This window comes from Rhincodon typus, chromosome 1 (genome assembly GCF_021869965.1).
Source record: "Rhincodon typus isolate 14 chromosome 1, sRhiTyp1.1, whole genome shotgun sequence".
In the NCBI taxonomy this organism is placed as follows: domain Eukaryota; kingdom Metazoa; phylum Chordata; class Chondrichthyes; order Orectolobiformes; family Rhincodontidae; genus Rhincodon; species Rhincodon typus.
Window position 1 is genome coordinate 138,392,562 of NC_063332.1, and position 21,580 is coordinate 138,414,141.

Below are 21,580 nucleotides of genomic sequence, written 5' to 3' on the forward strand. Positions count from 1 at the left end.
TAACTCTTGTTCTGTAAGACAGCAAAATTACACCAAATTCTCTCAGGTCTTCATGCTATCTATACCCTCGTTTAAAATGGCCGTTTAAAAAGTCCCACCTTCGAGCTGCTTCGCCACACATTGCAAATTTTCCTAAACTATTATCTGTGGAATCTGTTACCATCGTCCTTTCAAGCAACGTTCCAAAGTAACATATGATTTGTACTGAACAAAAAAACTGGGCGAATTACTATTGCAATCTAGTATATACTTTCAGTCAAAAAAGTAGAGAGTAGAGTCAAAGTGAAAGTGAAACCAACGGATGTTGTTGGGATCTGTTTGTGGTCCGGAAGTCAGTCGGGGTGGAGAAACCGACTCGAAACGTTAGCTGTGCTTTTCCCTCCGCATATGCTGCCAGACCTGCTGAATACCTAGAGCACTTCGTGGTTTTGTTCATTTTAGATCTCCAGCATCCGCAGTTGTTTGTTTTATTTTAGGTAGTAGCTGTGGCCTGCCGACTGTGGAACATTTCAAGTTCCGCTCCCTTAATGCACGACGATGCGCTGGTTTCTGCTGCTCTTGTGTTTTCCCAGCATCCGGTTTGCTTTGCCCGGACGTTGCAGTGTACAGCAACCGCTTCGTTTCCAGCTTCCGAGCAACATGATTCGAGGGGCAGCTGCTGCTGCTCATTCAGAGAACCTCTTCCAGCAGTTTGTTTGGAAGTATAATCGCAGCTACGCGGCAGGAAGCCCCGAATTCGTTCACAAATACAAAGTATTCCTGGTAGAGTATTGGGCCACGGTCCACTATATTATCTCCCTGGCTGTGTGCAGTGTGACTGTTGGCAAAGTCAGATCGAAACTTGGAAATAACAAGGTGTAGAGCTGGATGAACACAGCAGGCCAAGCAGCATCAGAGGAGCAGGAGGGCTGACGTTTCGGGATGCTGCTTGGCCTGCTGTGTTCATCCAGCTGTACACCTTGTTATCTCAGATTCTCCAGCATCGGCAGTTCCCATTATCTCGAAACTTGGAATCTCGCTTTTAGTTAATAAGACATGGTGTGCAGCACATTGAAATAAAGGATCATTTTTACTTTGAATAGTGGATCAGATTACAAGGAGACACATCGTCAACGCTTCAACAGATTTGCTTACGATGTTTTGGATTTCGCTACTTCTAGGATTCGTGGTTTATTACGCTGCGGAATAACTCGAATTTGGCATTCCTCAAAATGGGATATTTTTGACGTGTTTTGTTTGATTTAGCAAGCTGTAAGGAAAGCACAATAATAAGTTAGAATATCGTGAGAAAATAGTAGCCGAAAAGGCATTTTGCAGCCAAATAAATAGCCACAGAAATTAAAAAGTTAATAAGCCTAAGCTAGTGATAGCACAGTGTGGAGCTGGAGGAGCATAGCAGGCCAGGCAGCAGCAGAGGAGCAGGAAAGTTGACGTTTCGGGTCGGGACCTTTCTTCAGAAATACCTAAGGTAGTGCCTTGTTTTTCTTCCCAGTCAGCAGGAAAACAACAGTGCTGTACCCTGACACTGAAGAAAGATGTCCACAAAGAATTAGTGGTTTCTGTGGTATTGTTTTCTTGACATCAGTGTGAAAGTGCTGTCAGGTGTCTGGCAACAGTTACTGGCAAACAGGGTATGCAGCATCAAATCACTCGCTTATATGCTTACAGCCAACAGACCAGGCAGTTTAAAGTACTAAATCCCTTCACATTTATTATTGTCAATATTTAGATAGTGGAATCAATGTTTTTATTACATTAGGATAGAACTTAAGTAACATTTTTTTCTTAAAAGCATGGGGAATTTCTCACAATGAGATGTTTGGCATTCCATAAGTTTAGTTTTCCAGGACAACTGATGGTGTTTAGTAGTAATAGTGAAGTTAGTTGCTGTTGAGTAATTTACTTCTCCATGGGCACATGAAAATGGAGGGATGTGGACCAAGGGCATACAGAATTGCAGTTCTGAAGAAGGGTCACTAGAGCCAAAACGTTAACTCTAATTTCTCTTCACAGATGCTGCGAGACCTGCAGAGCTTTTCCAGCAATTTCTGTTTTCGTTTCTGATTTACAGCATCTGCAGTTCTTTGGGTTTTTATTCAGTTCAGGAGAATAGTTTGACCCAAGAAGAAAGGCAGGTTACTTTATGAAGTCTCCCAAGTTGTGAGGGTTTGTATCGAAGGTTTCAAGTTACCAGAACTGAAAGGGACAGAATGTTAGAAACATTACAGTCCAGAAAGACTCAATTTATCATCTGGCGTCTGCACTGGCTGAATAAACTAGCTACCTATTCTCTTCCTGCTCACCAGCACACTGCCCATAATCTTGCCAGTTACAGAGCTTCAAGTGCAGATTCAGGTTACTTTTAAGTGAGTGGAGGGCTTCCACCTGAATCACCAAGCTGGCAGAGAGTTCCAGATACCCACCGCCTTCTGAAAAAAGTTTCTCCTCATGACCCCTCTAATCCTCCTACCAAGGATTTTAAATGTATCACCTTTTCACTAGGGGGAAGAAATAAAACCTTCCTGTCCACTCTATCCACGCTCATTATTTTGTGCACCACAAAGCCTCCTCTGTTGTAAGGAAATCACCTCAGTCTACCCAATCTTTCCTCATAGCTGCAATTTCCAAGCCCTGCCAATATAAAACATAAGATATAGGAGCAGAAATTGGGTCATTCAGCCCATCGAGTCTGCTCTGACATTTGATCATGGCTGATGTTTTTCCAACCCATTATCCTGCCTTCTGCCTATGACCTTATATTCTTGATTAGTAAGGGGATCTATCTCAGTCTTAAATACACTTAATGACTTGGCCTGCACAGCCTTCTGCAATGTCTTTGACAGATTCACCACCTCCAGCTGAATAAATTCCCCTTCATCTCAGTTCTAAAGGATCATCCCTTCACTCTAAGGTTGTACGCTCAGGTCCTGGTCTCTTCTACTAATGAAAACATCTCCATGTCCATCCTATCCAGACCTCTCAGTATTCTGTAAGTTTCAATCAGATCACCTCATCCTTCTAACTTCCATCAAGTACCTAGAGTCCTCAAATGCTCCTCATCTGACAAGCCCTTCATCCCTGGAATGATAACTGTGAACCTCCTCTAAACTGCCAAGTCCAGCACGTCCTTCCTAAAAGTTTTGGCAAAGATCTGTAGTTCGGGTTGTGGGTGAGGTTATTGACTTGCTCGCCGAGCTGGCTTGTTCTCATTCAGACGTTTCGTCACCATGCTGGGTGACACTATCAGTGGAGCCTCCGGTGAAGTGATGTTATTCTACTCCGCTTGGAATTTATACTGTTTGGTCCGTTATGGTGAGTAGTGTCATTTCCGGTTTTGATCTGTATGGGTTTGATTATGGGGTCCAATTCTATGTGTTTGTTGATTGCATCACGGGTGAAGAACCATGCCCCTAGGAATTCCCATGTGTATCTCTGTTTGGCTTGGGCTACTATGGTTACCTTGTCCCAGTTAAACTGATGGCCTTCATTGTCTGAGTGTACAGATATTAAGGAGAGTTCATCGTGCCATTTTGCTGCTAGTTGATATCCATGCTAGTTTCCTTCTTGTCTGTCCGATGTAATGTTTATGGCAGTCATTGCATGGTATTTTGTAAACCATGTTGGTTATGCATGTTGTGGGAATAGGGTCTTTAATCTTGTGTGTGTTGCTGTAGAGTGGCTGTGGCTTTGTGGGCCGCCATGATTCCTAGTGGTCTTAAGAGTCTTGTTGTCAGTTCCGATATGTTCTTGATGTAGGGCAGTGTGTTAGGGTGTACTGTGTCCTCCTATTGTTGTCTGTTTAGTAGGCATTTGTGGATGAAGTTGCAGGGATATCTGTTTATAGCGAGGTTTTGTATAGGTGCTTTTCCTCGTTCCTGCGTAGTTCTGGAGTGTTGCAGTGTGTCCTGGCCCATTTAAATAGTGTCCAAATGCGGCTTTGTTTGTGGACGTTGGGGTGGTTGCTGTGGAAGTTGAGGATTTGATCAGTTTGGGTTACTTTTCTGTATACCGAGGTTTAGAACTCCCCGTTGGTCATATGCTCAACTTTAACATCCAGAAACGGAAGCCGATTGTTGTTTTCTTCTTCCCTTGTGAATTTAATCCCTGCGAATACGCTGTTGATAAAGTGGTGGGTCTTTTCTAATTTCTTGCGTTTAATAATGACAAATGTTTAGTCGACGGATCACCCATTCCATCCACTCAACCCAAGATTTCCCTCGATACCCTCAAGCACATAAAAATCAGCGGAGGAGATTATGGTATCCTTTGACATCACAGCTTTATTCACATCAATCGACACCCCACTAGCCAAAGAAACAGTGACTATAGTACTAGAGGAAACAGCAATGGAGACCAGCAGCTCCATCAGTAATGATAACATACTCAAACTACTAAACCTCTGCCTCACCACACGCTTCATCTTTAATGGTCGAATATGCAAACAGATCAACAGTACACCAATGTGGTCACCCATCACAGGACTCATTGCAGAAGCAGTCATGCAAAGTTTAGAACACACCACCCTCCACCGCATTCAACTGAAACAAAACGCAACAAAATTAAAAGAGACCCACCACCTCATCAATCAACTTACGTTTCTGGATGTTAAAGTTGAGCATATGACCAATGGGGAGTTCCAAACCTCGGTATACAGAAAAGTAACCCAAACTGAACAATTCCTCAACTTCCACAGCAACCACCCCAACGTCCACAAACAAAGCTGCATGAGGACACTATTTAAACGGGCCAGGACACACTGCAACACTCCAGAAATGCGCAGGAATAAGGAAGAGCACCTATACAAAATCCTCACTATAAACAGATATCCCTGCAACTTCATCCACAAATGCCTACTAAACAAACAACAGGAGGACAAAGTACACCCTAACACACTGCCCTACACCAAGAACATATTGGAACCGACAAGACTCCTAAGACCACTCGGAATCATGGTAGTCCACAAGCCCACAGCCATTCTACGACTAACACTCAAGGATAAAAAACCCCATTCCCACAACATGCAGAACCAACGTGGTTTACAAAATACAATGCTACGATTGCCACAAGCATTACATCAGACAGACAGGAAGGAAACTAACCATCAGAATACATGAACATCAACCAGCAGCCAAACGGCACAACTAACTGCCCTTAATATCTGTACACTCAGACAATGAAGGCCAACAGTTTAACAGGGACAAGGTAACCATAGTAGCCCAAGCCAAATGTAGACACACACAGGAATTCATAGAGGCATGGTTCTCCACCCGTGATGCAATCAACAAACACATAGAATTGGACCCCATAATCAAACCCATACAGATCAAAGCTGGAAATGACGCTACTCACCATAATGGACCAGACAGTATAAATTCCAAGTGGAGTAGGATAACATCGCTTCATCGGAGGCTCCACCAACGCTGTCACCTAGCATGGTGACAAAATGTCTGAACAAGAGCAAGCCAGCTCGGTGAGCAAGTCAACAACCTCATCCTTTCCTTAGATATTGGGCCCATTTTTGTAAATCCTTTCTGCACTCTGTCGAGCAGAACTGTATATAAAACTCCAGCTATGAGTTAAGCAGTATATTATATAGTTCCAGAATGCTCCTGCATTTAGTATCTTGCCTCATAAAGGAAAGCATCACACATTACCTACCTGTTCTGCCATCTCAGACTTGTGAGCATGCAATGCCAGGTCTCTCTTTTTCTATTTCTCTCAATTCTCCCCCATTTATTGTGTATTCTCTTGCTTTGTTTATCCTTCCCAAATGCATAACCTCACATTTCTCTGGATTGAATTTCATATGTCATTTTTCCACTCACTCAACCAAACCATGATATCATTCTGCAATTGATAGGCATCCTCGATAGGCTTCCTCTTTAATATCAATTATCCTGCCAATTTTTTTTCTCATCTGCAAATTTCCCAATCATGCTTTCCAAATTTAAGCCAAAATCAATGTAGATCAGAAACAGTAACAGATTCAAAACTGAGCTCTGTGGAACATCACTGGAACCATTTACAAAAACGTTTGTCAACCATTATCCTTTGTTTCCTGTTACTGAGCCAATTTTGAATTCAACTGAAAACATTCCCAAGTCCAATGGGCCTTAATTTTTCCAACCAGTTTGTCATCTGGAGACTTTGTCAAATGCTTTTTAAAATCCATGCATTCAACATCCATGATACTAACCTCATCAATTTTACTTCCTCAGAAAATTCAATTAAGTTTGTAAGACATGACCTCCCCTTAATAAAATCGCACTGATGATCCCTGATTAAACTATGCCTCTCCAAGTAATAGTTAATCCTATCTCTCAATCTTGACTCCAGTAATTTGCCAATCACAGAGGTCAGACTCACCAGCCTGTAACTATTGTGGTGTATTTCTTCATACTCTTTTTGAATAATGATACAACATTTTCACCCCTCCAGTCCTCTGGTGCCTCACACGTATCTAATGAAGATTAGAAAATGATGCTCAGAACATCTGCTGTTCCTTTCCTGACTTCCTAGGGTACAATTCATCTGGACCTGGTTATTTATCTTTTAGGGAGGTCAGTGCCTCCAGTACTTTCCTTCTCATTATGTTTATTTTATCTAATATTTCACACTCCTGTTTAATTAGAACGTCAACAGCATCACTCTCCTTTGTGAAGTCAGAGACAAAATACCTGCCCAGATCTTTTGACTTCATGTACAACTTATCATTGAGGTGACCAAGTGATTGGACAAGGGTAGGGCACAGTTGAAGTAGTTCATATGCATTTCAGTAAAGCCTTTGATAAAATCCTACATAGGAAACTGATAAGTGCTCATGGGATCCAGGGTAACTTGGTAAGTCGGATCCAAAATTGGCTTAGTGACAGGAGGGAGAGGGTGGTGGTAGAAGGCTTTTTTATGAGCCTGGAACCCAGTGTGTGGTTGCATTCCACAGGGATCAGTGCTGTGTCCCTTATGTGGGAGAGAATGTTGAGGGTTGCTAAGTAAGTTGGGAGATAGCACGAAGATTGGCCGAGTTGTTGACAGTGAGGAGGAAGGTTATAGCAACATATAAATGGATTGGTAAGGTAGGAAGATTGACAGCACATGGAATTTAACCCTAATAAATGTTAAGTGATGCACTTTGAAAGAAGTAACAAGATAAGCAAGTACTCAACAAATGGAAAATCTCAATCTTAAAAAGTACTTGGATAAGCATTGAAGTGTCTCTTTTCATGCTTGCTAATTCTTTTCTCCAATTTATTTCTCTTTTTACTTCTACATACCTTTTTTAGTAACATACCCTATTTTAAATATGTTACTTTGTGATAGTTTTCTGGTACCTTGGGAGCCAGATTTTATTGAGATGCAAAATACACCAAAGATTAAATAAAAGCTGCTTCCAAGGGTTGGTTTTTCAGTTCATTAAACTGTAGAAAATTAAATGCAAACCTGATCAGAGACTTCATGGAATGGATAAACCTTTCAATTTTTCAATATGATATTGACTGGTTCAGAAAATAGTTTAAATTGGTCCATTACCACTGAAAGGTATTGCCAGTGATATATTTTAATCGTTCATTTTTAGTTATGTTATTTTTGTTATGTTATTTTTCATATATTTTTGTTCAGTTGGTGTTGATTGTTTCTATGTTGCTTATTTTAGTTTTGCCATGACTCATTTATTAGAGATGAAAAGTAATTTCATTAATTTAGATATTTTGAATTCTTAACAAGTAAAAGAACAAAATATTTATAATCTTACATTTACATTTCCTTGATGCACTAGTAAAAGTCTAAGATCAGTTGAAGATCAAAAATTCTTATCATTAGTTGTTATTTGCATATCCAATGTTTTGAAACAAAAGAGAAATTTAACAACCAAAGTTAATTACTTTTAGTTGGTTTTTCAAAGAAGGGAAACCAGATTAATTCACACACTGCTAAGTTCATTTTTGGAATTTACAGAAAATATTTTTTAAATTGTTCAATTTCTGATGCTTCATAACGGAAACACACTTTATTTGTAGGAAAGCATACAGAGACACTACTCTCTGAATCTTATTTCTTCAATCTTGTTGAATGAAAGTGGCTCCGCTATTTATGGAATCAACCAGTTCTCCGATATGCCACCTCATGTATTTAGAGGTAACGTTTTGTTACATTTCATAGCATGTATATTAATATTTAAAGCTTGTAATTCTTAGGCACAGTGTACTAAACTTTGAATAATTGGCATTAAATATGTTTGTTATACCTTTTGGTTAACAGAATTTTGAAACAATCACAATTTTAAATTCAAATGCTGGGACATCATTGGACATAATTCTTAGAGCACACCGTGTGAAGTAGTAAGTTATGTGGAACTCTGGAGGTTTGTGTTGCACATGAACATGTTATTCCTAAATCATATTGGAATGACAGAATGTAACTGGTAGTTAAAAAAAAAGAGAGGATCCCAGTTCTTGTCATTTTTCCATTTTGTTAGTTTTAGGTCCGCATTGGCTTCTCTCCACGTTTTAGTTCCACTAAATTGGCTAAAACTGGCTATGTAAAAAAATGTGGCAAGACGACTTAGGAACAACTTACTGACTGTACTATAATGTTCTACCATTGGACAACCATGAAAGATTTCCTCTTTGGTTTTGACTTTGGTACAAAAGATGAACTGAGGAAATCTAACACTTTTGCTCTGAATACTTCCCAAGTTATAAGCTAGATTCTCATTGAATTATGGCAACTGTCCAAAATGAAACTGGATCTTGAAGTCCCACCATTATTTCCAGCAGACCCTATTTTCACTGGTAGCGGAAAGAGAACAGAATATGTGAACAGTGGTGGAAACACAAACTCAGCAAGGCATTTGAACTGATTGCTGTGTACAAACAGACTCCATTTTCATTGGAGCGTGGACCAGTGTGGGAGTTACAGATTTTTAAGAGTAGATGAAAAAAGTGTAAATAGTGAATGAGGTCTATAAATCTGTTCAGTGATTTAATTTTCCAACCCTTTAAATTTCAGAAAAGAAAATTCCCTGCCTGTGTCTGATATGACATTGTGGTATCAATATCTTTTTGTTGACACAACTTTGAGTATTAGATGCCTACTTCCACAATCTGTCATTACCATAAAGTGGTAGTTCAGAGTTTGGTTGACAGCTCCGAGAAGCTATCCGTGGATTAGCTATTTTTGTGACCTGGTGAATACAAATATTTAAGCGATTATGATGTTAAGGTGATTTAGTTGTAGTGAAGCACCTTCAATGAAGGAAACTGGCATCATTATATAGTGAAGTCTGTTATTGATACTTCAAACTTAATTTCATCTTACCATGGTTCTTGAGTTTTACCTAGTGCGAATGCTGTGCAAGTTGGCATGAAAGTTGATTATAAAAGGTAGTTGGAGGGGTTTCGTTGGCTTGGCATGTCATGAGCTGATGTTAAGTTTGTATAGAGGCTAGATTAAGCCGTAGAAGCAAGTGGCGTTCATGTTCTGGCACTAAATTGTTTTAGGAGACATTAGGGTATGTTGAGGATGGGTCCGGGGCATGGATTGACGTGGTGCATGTGAGAGGCAAGTCGGGTGGATGTAAGGATGTAGGGACTGGGTGGAAAGATGAGTGAGAGGCTGTGAGGAGTGAGCACTAGAGGTTCTAACATTTAACAACTCAACTGCGACAAAGTCCCAGAAAAATGAGGTGGCCCTTTTAATAAGCCTGCTTCAGCACTATGCTGTTCTTGTGACTGTCACCAATTTCTGTCCAGGAGTGGCAGGCCCCACTCTCTCTCACACCTTAACACCCCTGGCCCTAACCCTGAAGTGAGAATTCTGCCATTTGGATGCTTCTTCCCAAGATATGTTCCATAACTAGGATATTTCCTTGTGTCTGAAACAAATATCAAGGTATTAGTCTAGTTTGATTGCATGTGCATAGAGGAGAATGTATACTGTACAAACATGGAGTGCTAGAGTGAGTATGCAGTGAATCCAGCTCATAGTAGATTTGTTGTAGGAGTCAGAACTGACAGAGATAGATATGTACAATCTCTAAGATCTGCCACCTTTTCCTGTCGGTGTAATTTATCCTATAGTGTATGCTGATTAAATTGAGAGTTGAGATTCCAGGATTATATATATTCTGATTTCAGTCTGATTGTATATGAACAGGACTTCAAACAGTTGAGTTCACACTAAAGCTCACTGTCCTGTGATACATTTCTGTGTGAAATTTTAGAGGTATTAAAACCTTCTATTTTAAAATTAATCATAAATTGCATGAAATAACAACCAGTAGAATTAGCATGTTAAAAATTACTGTACAACTTTGCTTGATGGGCGTATTATTATCTATTTACAGATGAATAAGCTTAATGTATAAGGATTTGTACAATTATATGTTCACAGTTTACTAAACATTGACATGAAACAAGGAGTTAAAAAATAATATTTTATAATTAAACCCACAGCAACATATTTGAGTTCAAGATCAGTGCAACTTCCGAAATATACATCAGTTCTTAAGGATACCAAGACACGAGCATTACCACCAAAATTTGACTGGAGAGACAAGAATGTTGTCACACCCGTGCGAAATCAAAAATCTGTAAGTTTCATTTTTTCCTATATCTGCTGGAAATATATATAGATGAGCACTAAAACTCGAATGCATATTATGTGCCTACCCCTAAAGCAAGTTCTCTGAATTGTGAAGTCATGTTGAGGTTGTACACAACATCAGTGAGGCCTCTTCTGTAGTACTGTGTCCAGTTCTGGTCGCCCAGTTATAGGAAGGATATTAAGCAGCTGGATAGAGTCCAGAAGAGATTTACCAAGATGTTGCTGGGTATGGAAGGTTCTAGTTATAAAGAAAGGCTGGGTAGGCTGAGACTTTTTCCTGCTGGAGCATAGGAGGTTGAGAGGTAACCTTATAGAGGTTTATAAAATGAGAGGTATAGGTAGGGTTAATGGTAGTTGTCTTTTCCTTATAAACGAGGGATTTCAAGATTGGGGCCACATTTTTAACGTGAGAGGAGAGAGATTTTTAAAAAAAAGACATGAGCGGCATTTTTCTTTTAATTTACACTGAGGATAGTTCACTTGTTGAATTAACTTCCTGAGAAAGTGGCCATTGTGGGCACAGTTACAACATTTAAAAGACACTTGGATAAATACATGAATAGGAAAGGTTTGGAGGGATATGGGACAGGATCAGGCAGGTGGGACTAGTTTAGTTTGGAATTATGTTTGCTATAGACTAGTTGGACTGAAGGGTACGTTTCCATGCTATGTGATTCTAATCTTTACATATCACTCTATTCTGTGTCATTCTTTTCATTTGCCAGTAACTTTGTTCAATTTTCAAGCTATCCAATATTGATATTCTCTTCCCTCCCCTTCCTGTTTTGCCTTGAAATCTTCCCTCTTTAACATCTCTTACCAGCCTGTTTCCTCTTTAAAATGTGCTGTGTCCAGAGTCTCTGCCTTTTCCTAATTATGATTTACGAATTCTTTGTTCATCCAGTTAGCAATTCATTATTTGTGACGGTTTTCTGCCAAGGTGATCCTTTCTAATCACGCTCATATTTCAAAAGGTATTCCTTCCATAAAATCCACATCCTCCATTCAAGCAAAACAATACTCCAAATCAAGCTCTTTACAAGTCACTCTTTGAGCTGAGTTTTCAATTTTCTAAATATGGTGTCTCCTGTTGCTATCCTTGTTCTTATTTCTTAATTACATCTTCTATATGCAGATATAATGTTTCCTACTTGAATTCTTGTTTTTAAAAAAAACTCTGCAGATTCTAGAAAGAGGAACTGAAAGGTCTGGCAGGGTCTGTGCAAAGAAAAACAAGTTAACATTTCAAGCCCAATGTAATACTTCATCATCCACACCAACGTGCATAACCACTAACCTTGCACATTCTCTTTGCAACCTACTTGTTCGCTTAGGAAACATCCCTAAACCCCTCACCAACAGCAGTAGCTTTTTCCGTCCACTTTCATCTTTTGTAATACCTGCCTCTCATTCATTCCAGGAACAAAACAACTGACAATAGGGCAGAAAGAGAGAAGACTCACTTCTGATCAGTGAAGGATCCTGACTCTGACCACCCTAAGTAGGGCTTACACTGATGCTAGAGGCTTCACTTGATTTACTGTGCTGGAATTTCTTCAGCAAAGGCTATGCCCCTTGACTGAACAGAGGCCTGCTGATACCTGTGGCAAGCTTCCTGGCTTTGTATCTGAGCTAAATGGCATGGCAAAACAGTGGTAATGTGAACCTGATATCTCTGGCTAAGGGGGCAATGCACAAAAAGCAAGGCAAGGCAATGCAAGGCAGGAGTGCTGCAAGCATCCAAGTAAGGTCAGAGTCAGCGAGCACTACACAGCAAACAAGCCTGGTCCACTCCATGAGATGGGTGTGTGTCCCTGAGCGCAAAGTACCCTTACCACAGTTATTACAACGATAGTTGCTGGAGCAGCCCAAGGTGCATCCCTGGAGGGCAGAAGCATTATTGAAGTAACAAAGTACAAAGTACAAAGAGAATAAATAACAGTACAGCAAAGCATCAGGCCCTTTGGCCCACGAAGACTGCACTGACACATGATGCCTTTCTAAACTAAAAAACTTTTGCCTCTTACATGGACCATATCCCTCTATTCCATGCCTATTTTTATATCTGTCATTGCTATTTTATGGCTGGAATGTGTTACCACTTTCTCTCGTAGCACATTCCAGCTACCACCTTCTGTGAAAAACTTGCCTCTCACATCTCCTTTAAACTTACCCCCTTTTACTTTAAACCTGTGTCCACTAGTAATTGACATTTCTGCCCTGGGGAAAAAAGACTCCGACTATCCATTCTATCCATGCCCCTCAGAAGTTTACAAAATTATATCAGGTCGCCCCTTATCATTCGATGATCAAGTGAAAACAAACCAAGTTTGCCCAATCTCTCCTTGTAACTAATCACCTCCAAACCAAGCAACTTCCTGGTAAACCATTCCGGTACCCTCTCCAAATCTCCACATCTCCACATTGTTCTGGTAGTGTGGCAAACAGTATTCTAAATGTGGCCTAACTAAAGTTCTATACAGCTGCAACATATCTTGCCAATTTTTATACTCTATGCCTTCTTCACCATCTTATCCACTTGTATTGCTACTTTCAGAGAAGTGTGGACTTGTACCTCTGTACGTTGATGCTGCTAAGGGTTCTGCCATTTACTGTATACTAACCTACGTTAGATCTTCCAAAATGTATCACCTCATGTTTGTCCAGATTAAACTCCATCTGCCATTTCTCCACCTAAGTCTTAAGCCTATCTGTATCCTGCTGTATCCTCTGACAATCCTCCGCTTCCCCAATCTTGGTGTCATCTGCAAATTACCACCTGCATTCTCCTCCAAATCATTTAGAAGCAATAGGGTCCCAGTACTGATCCCTGCATAATACCACTGGTCACAGACCTCCAGTCAGAAAATCTCTTCCACCACAAATGTTTGTCTTCTTTGACTGTGCCAGTTATATATCTACCTTGCCATCTCATCGCAGAACCAATGTGACTTCACTTTTTGGATCAGTTTGCCATGAGGAGCCTTGTCAAAGGCCTTGCTAAACTGCAAACAGACAACATTTCCAGCCCTATCCTCAATGATCTTGGTCACTTCCTCAAAAAACTCAATCAAGTTTGAGAGTCATGATCTTCCCTGCATAAAACCATATTATCTATCACTAATAAGCCTGTATTTTTCCAAAATGTGGGTAGATCCTATCCCTAAGAATCTTCTCCAATAATTTCTATGCCACTGATATAAGGCTCATTGGTCTGTAATTTCCTTGATTATCCCCATTGCCCTTCTTAAACAAGGGATAAAATATGTGACATGAAAGTTCATAGAGGATGCCGCATGTCGAGATCCAATGTCTTTGGATGTGGGGATGGATTTAGCCGGTGCCCAGTAAGAACACCGGAACAGAAACAGGTTATTCAGCCTGTTGAGCCATTTAAAATGATCTTGGCTGATCAGACACTTCAGTGTCTTTTACTCACCACATCCTCATACCCCTATTTATCACGCAATTTCTGTCTTACACATAAGATGAAGCCTCCACAGCTCTCGGAGTAAAAAATTTCTTCTCATTACAGATATAAATGGCATGCTTTATTTTTAAATTGCAACCCCGGCTTTAGACTCCACAATTGGAGAAAACATCTAAATTTGCATCTACCTTGTCAGTACACTTTTTCTGTATTCATTTGTGGGCATCACTGGCTGAGCCAGCATTTCTTGCCCATCCCAGTTGCCCTTGAGAAGGTGGTGGGGAGCTGCCTTCTTGAACCGCTGCAGTTCTCCTGCTGTGGAGTGACCAACAATGCTATTAGGGAGGGAATTCCAGGATTTTGACCCAGCGATAGTGAAGGAACGGCGATATATTTCCGAGTCAGGATGGTGAGTGACTTGGAGGGGAACATGGAGGTGGTGGTGTTCCCATATGTCTGATGACCTTGTCCTTCTAGATGGAGGTGGTTGTGGGTTTGAAAGGTGCTGTCTGAGGATCTTTGGTGAATTTCTGCAGTGCATCTTGTAGATAGTACACACTGCTGCTACTGAGCATCAGTGGTGGAGGGAATGAATGCTTGTGGATAAAGTGCCAATCAAGCGGGCTGCTTTGTCCTGGATGGTGTCAAGCTTCTTGAGTGTTGTAGGTTTCAATGAAATCAGCTCTCATTCTTTGACACTAGAGAATACAGGCCCAGTTTAAACAATGTCCCAGGACAGGTGTGGTGAACTATTGTTGCACATCCTCCATTGCAATAATACCTTTCCTGAGATAATGAGACAAAAACTGCACACAGTACTCCAGGTGCAAACTGACCAAGCTCCTATGCAATTGAAACAAGATTTCACGACTCCTGAACTCACTCTTCTTGAAATAATGGCTAATATTCCATTAGCCACTTTGATCTCTACTCATGGGAGATTTCATGTAGCTTCCTCGGTGAAAACTGATGCAAAGCAATCCTTTAGCTCCTCTGCCATTTCTCTATTCCCTGTAATAAATTCTTCATGCCTTTTAATGTATTTTCCCGATCAACCTCAGCCAGTGCATACCTCTTGCCTTCAACATATTGCTGCAGAAAATCATTCCTAACACTCCAGAAACTCACCCTCCACTACTTTAACGCTCAGTTGATTCACTCTGTCTATGTGCAGATTGAAATTATAGAGTGATAAAGGACAGTACACAGCACAGAGAAAAGACCTTTGGACTGTTGAGTCTGTACTGGTCAAAGATAATCACCTAACTATTCTAATTCCATTTACCAGCACTTACGCATAGCCTTGTGGGCCTTGGCATCACAAGTCTACATCTAAAAACATCTTCAATATAGTGAAGGTTTCTGCCTCTACCACACTTAAAGATTGTGATTTCCAGATTCCCAACCTCCTCTTGATGAAGGAAATTTCCTCACATCCCCTCTAAACCCCTTGTCCCTTACCTTAAATCTATGCCCCCAATCATCAAACCTTGCACCAAGGGGAAAAAGTTTATGCATCTCATTTTCTACATCTCAAATCATGTCCCTCCTCGGTCTCCTATGTTCCGAGAAAAACAACCCCAGTCTATCCAATCTGTCTTCATAACTAAAACTCCTGAGTCCAGCCAACACTGTAGTAAATCTCTTTTGCACCCTCTCCGGTCCATATACATTATTCCAATAATGTGGATTCCAGAACTGCACAAAATATTATAGCTGTGGCCCAATCAAGTGTTCCATATGCCTTCTTAACCACCTTATCTACCTGTCCTGCTAGCTTAGGGTTTCCCTGATCCTTGGTGCATCCCAGGGTCCTACCTTTCATCGCTTATTTCCTTGCCTTATTAGTCCTGCCCAAGTGCATCACCCTCTGCCTCCTGCCACTCAGCCAACTGTGGATCCAATTTGCCAAAATTTATTGCATTGCATGGGCTCTTACCTTTGCCATCAGTCTCCAATGCAGAACCTTATGAAAAGCCTTGCTGAAGTCGAAGTAGACTACATCGAATTCATTGCCCTCATACACATACCTGATTGTCTCTTTGAAAAATTCCAAATTGATGACACACTACCCCGCTCAGCAAAACTATGCTCACCGTTCAAGCTTCCAATAGGTTCCTCACCACTGAGGTTAGACTAATTTGGCCTGTAGTTTCCTGGTTTACCCTGGCTCCTTTCTTGAATAATGGTACCATTTTGGCTGTCCTCTAGTCCTCTGGCACCTTTCTTGTGGCAAGAGCAGAATTGAAAATTTTTGCAAGCGCTCCTGCTATTTTCTCCCTTGCCTCACTCAACAGCCTGGAATTCATTTCATCCAGCTGTGAAAATTTATCTACTCTTATGTCTGTCAGGCCATTCTGAACCTCCTCTCTATGCTAATTTCTTTAACTACACCACGGTCCTTCTCCTTAATTTCGATACAACTATTGTCCCTCTTGCTAATGAACACTGACACGAAGTGCAATTTTAGAACCCTACCTACATCCCCTGGTTCCACACAAAATTACTGCTCTGGTCATTAATGGGTCTTACTCTTCCCATTGTTCTTGTAAAATAACTTAGGATTTTCCTTTATTTTACCTGCCACTATTATTTCATTCCCCCGTTTTGCTGTCCTAATTTCAGTTTTAAGTTCCCTTTGGCCATTCTGCACTGCCCTCGGGCTTCTGCTATTTTGAGCCCTCGATACCTGCCATAAGTTCCCTTTGTTCTCTTTATACAATCCTGTATATCCTTCTAAATCCTGGGTTCACAGGATTTGTTAGTCTCACCCTTTGTCTTTAATGGAAGATGTTGGCCCTGTACACTCTCTATTTCCTTCCTGAATATGTCCCACTGCTCTAACTCAGATTTACCAAAAAGTATTGATTCCCAGTCCACTCTGGCCAATTCATATCTATTCTTATTAAAATTCGCCTTCCTCAAGTTTAGAACTGTGGTTTCAGGCTTTCCTTGTCCTTTTCTATACCAATCATGAATCTACAGAGTTATGATTGCTGTCTGCAAAATGCTCTCTCACTGATACTTCAACTACTTGCCTGGCTTCATTACCTAAAATTGATTGAATTTTACGAGGAGGTGACAAAGGTCATCAATGAAAGTGGAGTGGTGGCTGTTGTCTACGTGGATTTATAGTAAGGTTTTTGATGAGGTCCCTCATGGTAGCCTCATCCAGAAGATTAAATGCGTGGGATCCAGGGTGATTTGGCCATTTGGATTCAGAATTGGCTTGTCCATAGAAGGCAGAAGTGAGTGGTGCAAGCGTGTTTTTCTGGCTGGAGATCCGTACTAGTGGTCTTCCGCAGGGATCTGTACTGGGACCTCTGCTATTCGTGATATATATAAATGACTTGGACGAAAACGGAGATGGGTGGATTGGTAAGTTTGCAGGCGGCGCAAAGATCGGGGGTGTTGTGAATAGTGTAGAAGGTTGTCAAAGGATACACCGGGATATAGATCAGTTGCAGATATGGGTGGAGAAATGGCAGATGGCATTTAATCTGTGTAAGTGTGAGGTGCTGCACTTTGGGAGATCAAATCTTAAGGAATAACATTCAGTTAATGACAGGACCCTGAACAGCATTGTTGTACAAAGGGATCTTAGGGTTCAAGTCCATAGCTCCCTGAAAGTGAGCACACAAGTAGACAGGATGGTAAAGAAGTCATAGTTAGGCCACACTTAGAGTATTGTGTTCATTTCTGGTCAGCACATTGCAAGAAGGATGTGGAGGCTTTTGGAGAAGATGCAGGAGAGGTTTACCAGGATATTGCCTGGATTAGAGGGTATGAGCTACAGGAGAAGCTAGAGAAACTCAGGTTGTTTTCTCTGGAACGGTGGAGGCTGAAGGGAGACTTTGTAGAAGTCTGTAAAATGAGATGCGTAAATAGAGTTGACAGTCAGAATCTTTTTCCCAGAGTTGAAATGTCTAATACTTGGGGGCATGCATTTAAGGTGAGAGGGGCAAGTGTTTTTTGGATTGGTAGGAGTCTGGAACATGCTGCCAGGGATGGTGATAGAGGCAGATATGATACGGACTTCTAAGAGACTTTTAGATAAGCACAAGAATATTGCAAGAAATGGAGGGATATGGACTAGGGAAGTCAGAAAGCATTAGTTTAATTTGGTGTCATGTTCGGCACAACATCTTGGGGCCAGAGGGCCTGTTCCTGTGCTGTACTGTTCTGTTCTATTTTATGTTATAAAATTAATTCCAGCACTGTCCCCTTCTCATAGGGCCTTCTTATGTACCGGTTTAAAAAGCTCTCCTAGATACATTTTCAGAATTCCGCTCCTTCTAAACCTTTCACACTGTGACTACCCAATTAAAGTTGGAGGAAATTGAAATCCCCAACTATCACTACCCTATTACTTTTCGCATCTCTGAATCAATGGGTATCAGGGGACAAATTCTACGGTGGCTGGGGCCATACCCGACACAGGAAGTTGGTCGTGGTTGTTGGAGGTCAGTCATCTCAGCTGCAGGTAATCTCTGCAGGAGTTCCTCAGGGTAGCATCCTATGCCCAACAATCTTCAGCTGCTTCATCAATGACTTTCCCTCCATAAGGTCAGAAGTGGGGATGTTCACTGATGATTGCACAATGTTCAGCACCATTTATGACTCCTCAGACACTGAAGCAGCCCATTTCTAAATGCAAGAAGATCTGGATGATATCCAGGCTTGGGGTGACAAATGGCAAGTAACATTCGTGCCACACAAATGCCAGGCTATGACGGTCACCAATAAGAGACAATATAACCGCTATCCCTATTCATTCAATGGTGTTACCATCACCAAATCTCCACTATTGACATCCTGGGAGTTATCATTGATCAGAAACTCAACTGGACTCACCACATTGTCGAGGTTCTTCTACCACTGCAAACCGGTATGAGAGACTGAGAGACAGAAAGACAGTGAGACAGTAAAATGGTCTTTTGTTGTCATTTATTCGGAGAACTTGCTCTTACATGGTTCTGACCTTTAATCTCGAGCTGGAATTCTCTCTCTTTCTTTCAGACAGTAGATGTGGCTTCTTTTTATACCAGATTGTACCAGATACAAAGTATTACAGTTATCACATATAATCTGATTTATACTCTGAATATAATGAGTAGAGATTTCTTTTTTTTTTTAACAGTGTGTTCTTATTCAGTTCTTTAACAACTAGTACCTGTTTCCCTTAAGGGGTTTGTTTGTCCTATCAGGGCAGGCACTTGAAAATGACCTGTAAGTAACTATTAGAAACTTTAACCTTGGTACAATTAAGTTTCCCCAATACAATTAAGTTTCTTTTAACTTTTTCCAGCCCTGTGCGTTTCTGCTGAACCCCACAATATAAACACAGTGGCTAGGTATATTGTCAAGCAACTCACCTCTTGACTTGTCAAAGCCTGTCCACCATCTACAAGGCACAAGTCAGGTGTGTGATGGAATACTCTCCACTTGCCTGGATGCAGCCCCAACAACATTCAAGAAGCCTGACATCATCCAGGACAAAGCAGCCTGCTTGATTGGCACTGCATTGACAACATCCACTCCTTCCACTAGCAACATTCAGTAGCAGCAGTGTATACTATCTACATGATGCACTGCAGAAATTCACCAAAGATCCTCAGACAGCATCTTCCAAACCCACGACCACTTCCATCTAGAAGGGCAAGGGCAGCACATGCATGGGAACATCACCACCTTCAAGTTCCCTTCCAAGCCACTCACCATCCTGACGTGGAAATATATGGCTGTTCCTTCACTGTCACTGGGTCAAAATCCTGGAAATCCTTCCCTAATGGCATTGTGGGTCAATCCACAGCAGGTGGACTGCAGCAATTTAAGAAGGCAGCTCACCACCACCTTCTCAAGGGCAACTGGGGATGGGCAATAAATACTTGCTCAGCCAGCAACACCCACATCCCACAAAATGAATGTTTTTTTAAAAATTGCCTACATATCTACTCATTTGTTTCTCTCCGACTGACTTTAGTAAAATACATTTCCAGGTATTTAATTTTTTTTTTCTGTTCTACCCACATTGTTTAATTTGAGGAGCCTACTAAGATATTACTGCTGTAGTTGATTCCCTGATCAAAATTCTGACAACACTTCCTCTTCTACCATGTTCCTTGTCTTGCCTGAAGACCCTGTGTCTTGGAATATCGACCTGCCAATCCTGCCTGCCTTTCAACTATGTCTCAGTGATAGCAATTACATGATACCCTCATTACATCTTACTCTTAATCTGTGCCCTCAATTCATCTGCCTCGTTTGTCAGACTTCTTGCATTAAAATAAATACCATCCAACGTGCCAAACTCTCTTGTGGCTTAACTGGCCTATAAACTAGCCTTCCTGACTGACTTGCTGTCTCTTCATCTCCATCTGCTGAACCTTATCTTTACACCAAGCTAGTTTAAACCCACCCCAACACCACTAGCAAACCTCTCCGTAGAATGCTGGTCTCGTTTCCGGTTCAGGTGCGACCGTTTACCTTGTGCAGATTCCACCAGCCCCAAAAACAGTCCCATGTCTCGGAAATCTAAAGCCGTCCTTCCTCCACCATTTCTCTAGCCATATACTGATCCAGACTAATGTCCTATTTTTTCCCATTGCTCCCTTCTTAAATAGTGGGGTGACGTTTTCAGGCTTCCAATTTACAGGAATCATTCAAAATCTATAGAATTTTGGAAGATGATCTTCAACGTATTGACTATCTTCATCGCCACATCTCCCAACACTCTGCAAAATCAAGAATCACATACAGGGACTTAGCAATTTCCAGCCCACTGATTTCTACATTGCATCCTTCTTGATAGCACTAATTTCCTTCAACTCCTCATTGTCCCTAGTCACTTGGATCTCTACTTCTGGGAGTTTTCTTGAACCTTCCTTTGTGAAAACAGATACAAAGTAATCAATTAACTTGTCTGCCATTTCTTTATTCCCCATGAATTCTGACTCTACCTGTTATGAATCCAATTTTGTCTCAGCAGACATTTTGTTTTTATGCACCTGTAGAAGCTCATGCACTCTGTTTTTATATTTTTTGCAGGACTGCATTTGTATTCTATTCGACCTTTCCACAGTTTCTTTGTCTTCCTTTTCTGTATTTAAAAACTTAGAACAGTCAGATTTGCTACTATTTCTGGTCACGTTATATGCCTTTTTAGTTTAATCTTATACAATCGTGAACTTTCTTTGTCAACCATGGTTGATTGACTTTTATTGAGTTTTTACACCGTGAAGGAATGTATAGCTGCTGCATGCCACGTAATATTTCTTTAAAGTCTGTCCATTTCCCATGTACACTCAGGCCATGCACAACCATATGCACAGTCTCAACTACTCCCTCCATCAGCATCATTTCACACTATTTCAAAGATGTCCTGGTCCTCAGCACTATTTCACACTCTGTTACATTCAACGATTTAATAAGAAACGTTTCTGTTCCTTTTAGGAAGACTAACAACAAAAACCTCCAAAAGGAGCTACCTCCAAAAGCTGAGATAACAAGGTGTAGAGCTGGATGAACACAGCAGGCCAAGCAGCATCA

At 40.9% G+C, this 21,580-nt stretch overlaps 2 protein-coding genes across 9 annotated transcripts in view; one reads left to right on the top strand and one right to left on the bottom strand.

The window, feature by feature from the left end:
* The first annotated feature begins 329 nt into the window (after positions 1–329).
* The window catches only part of ctso (cathepsin O), a 63,916-nt gene continuing 42,665 nt past the window's right edge, over positions 330–21,580 (top strand). For all 7 annotated transcript variants that reach the window (XR_007262573.1, XM_048599644.1, XM_048599663.1 and 4 more), the window contains exons 1-3: positions 330–762; positions 8,016–8,133; positions 10,452–10,588. Coding sequence is in view for 6 of the 7 variants with exons in the window: in XM_048599644.1 (XP_048455601.1) it covers positions 538–762; positions 8,016–8,133; positions 10,452–10,588 (480 nt within the window). In the remaining variant the exon portion in view is untranslated. The remainder of the gene's footprint in view (positions 763–8,015; positions 8,134–10,451; positions 10,589–21,580) is intronic.
* LOC109918893 (tryptophan 2,3-dioxygenase-like) overlaps positions 972–21,580 on the bottom strand; it is a 136,941-nt gene continuing 116,332 nt past the window's right edge. For both annotated transcript variants that reach the window (XM_048599635.1, XM_048599621.1), the window contains one exon: positions 972–1,249. In XM_048599635.1, the coding sequence (XP_048455592.1) occupies positions 1,242–1,249 (8 nt within the window). In that variant the 3' untranslated portion in view covers positions 972–1,241. The remainder of the gene's footprint in view (positions 1,250–21,580) is intronic.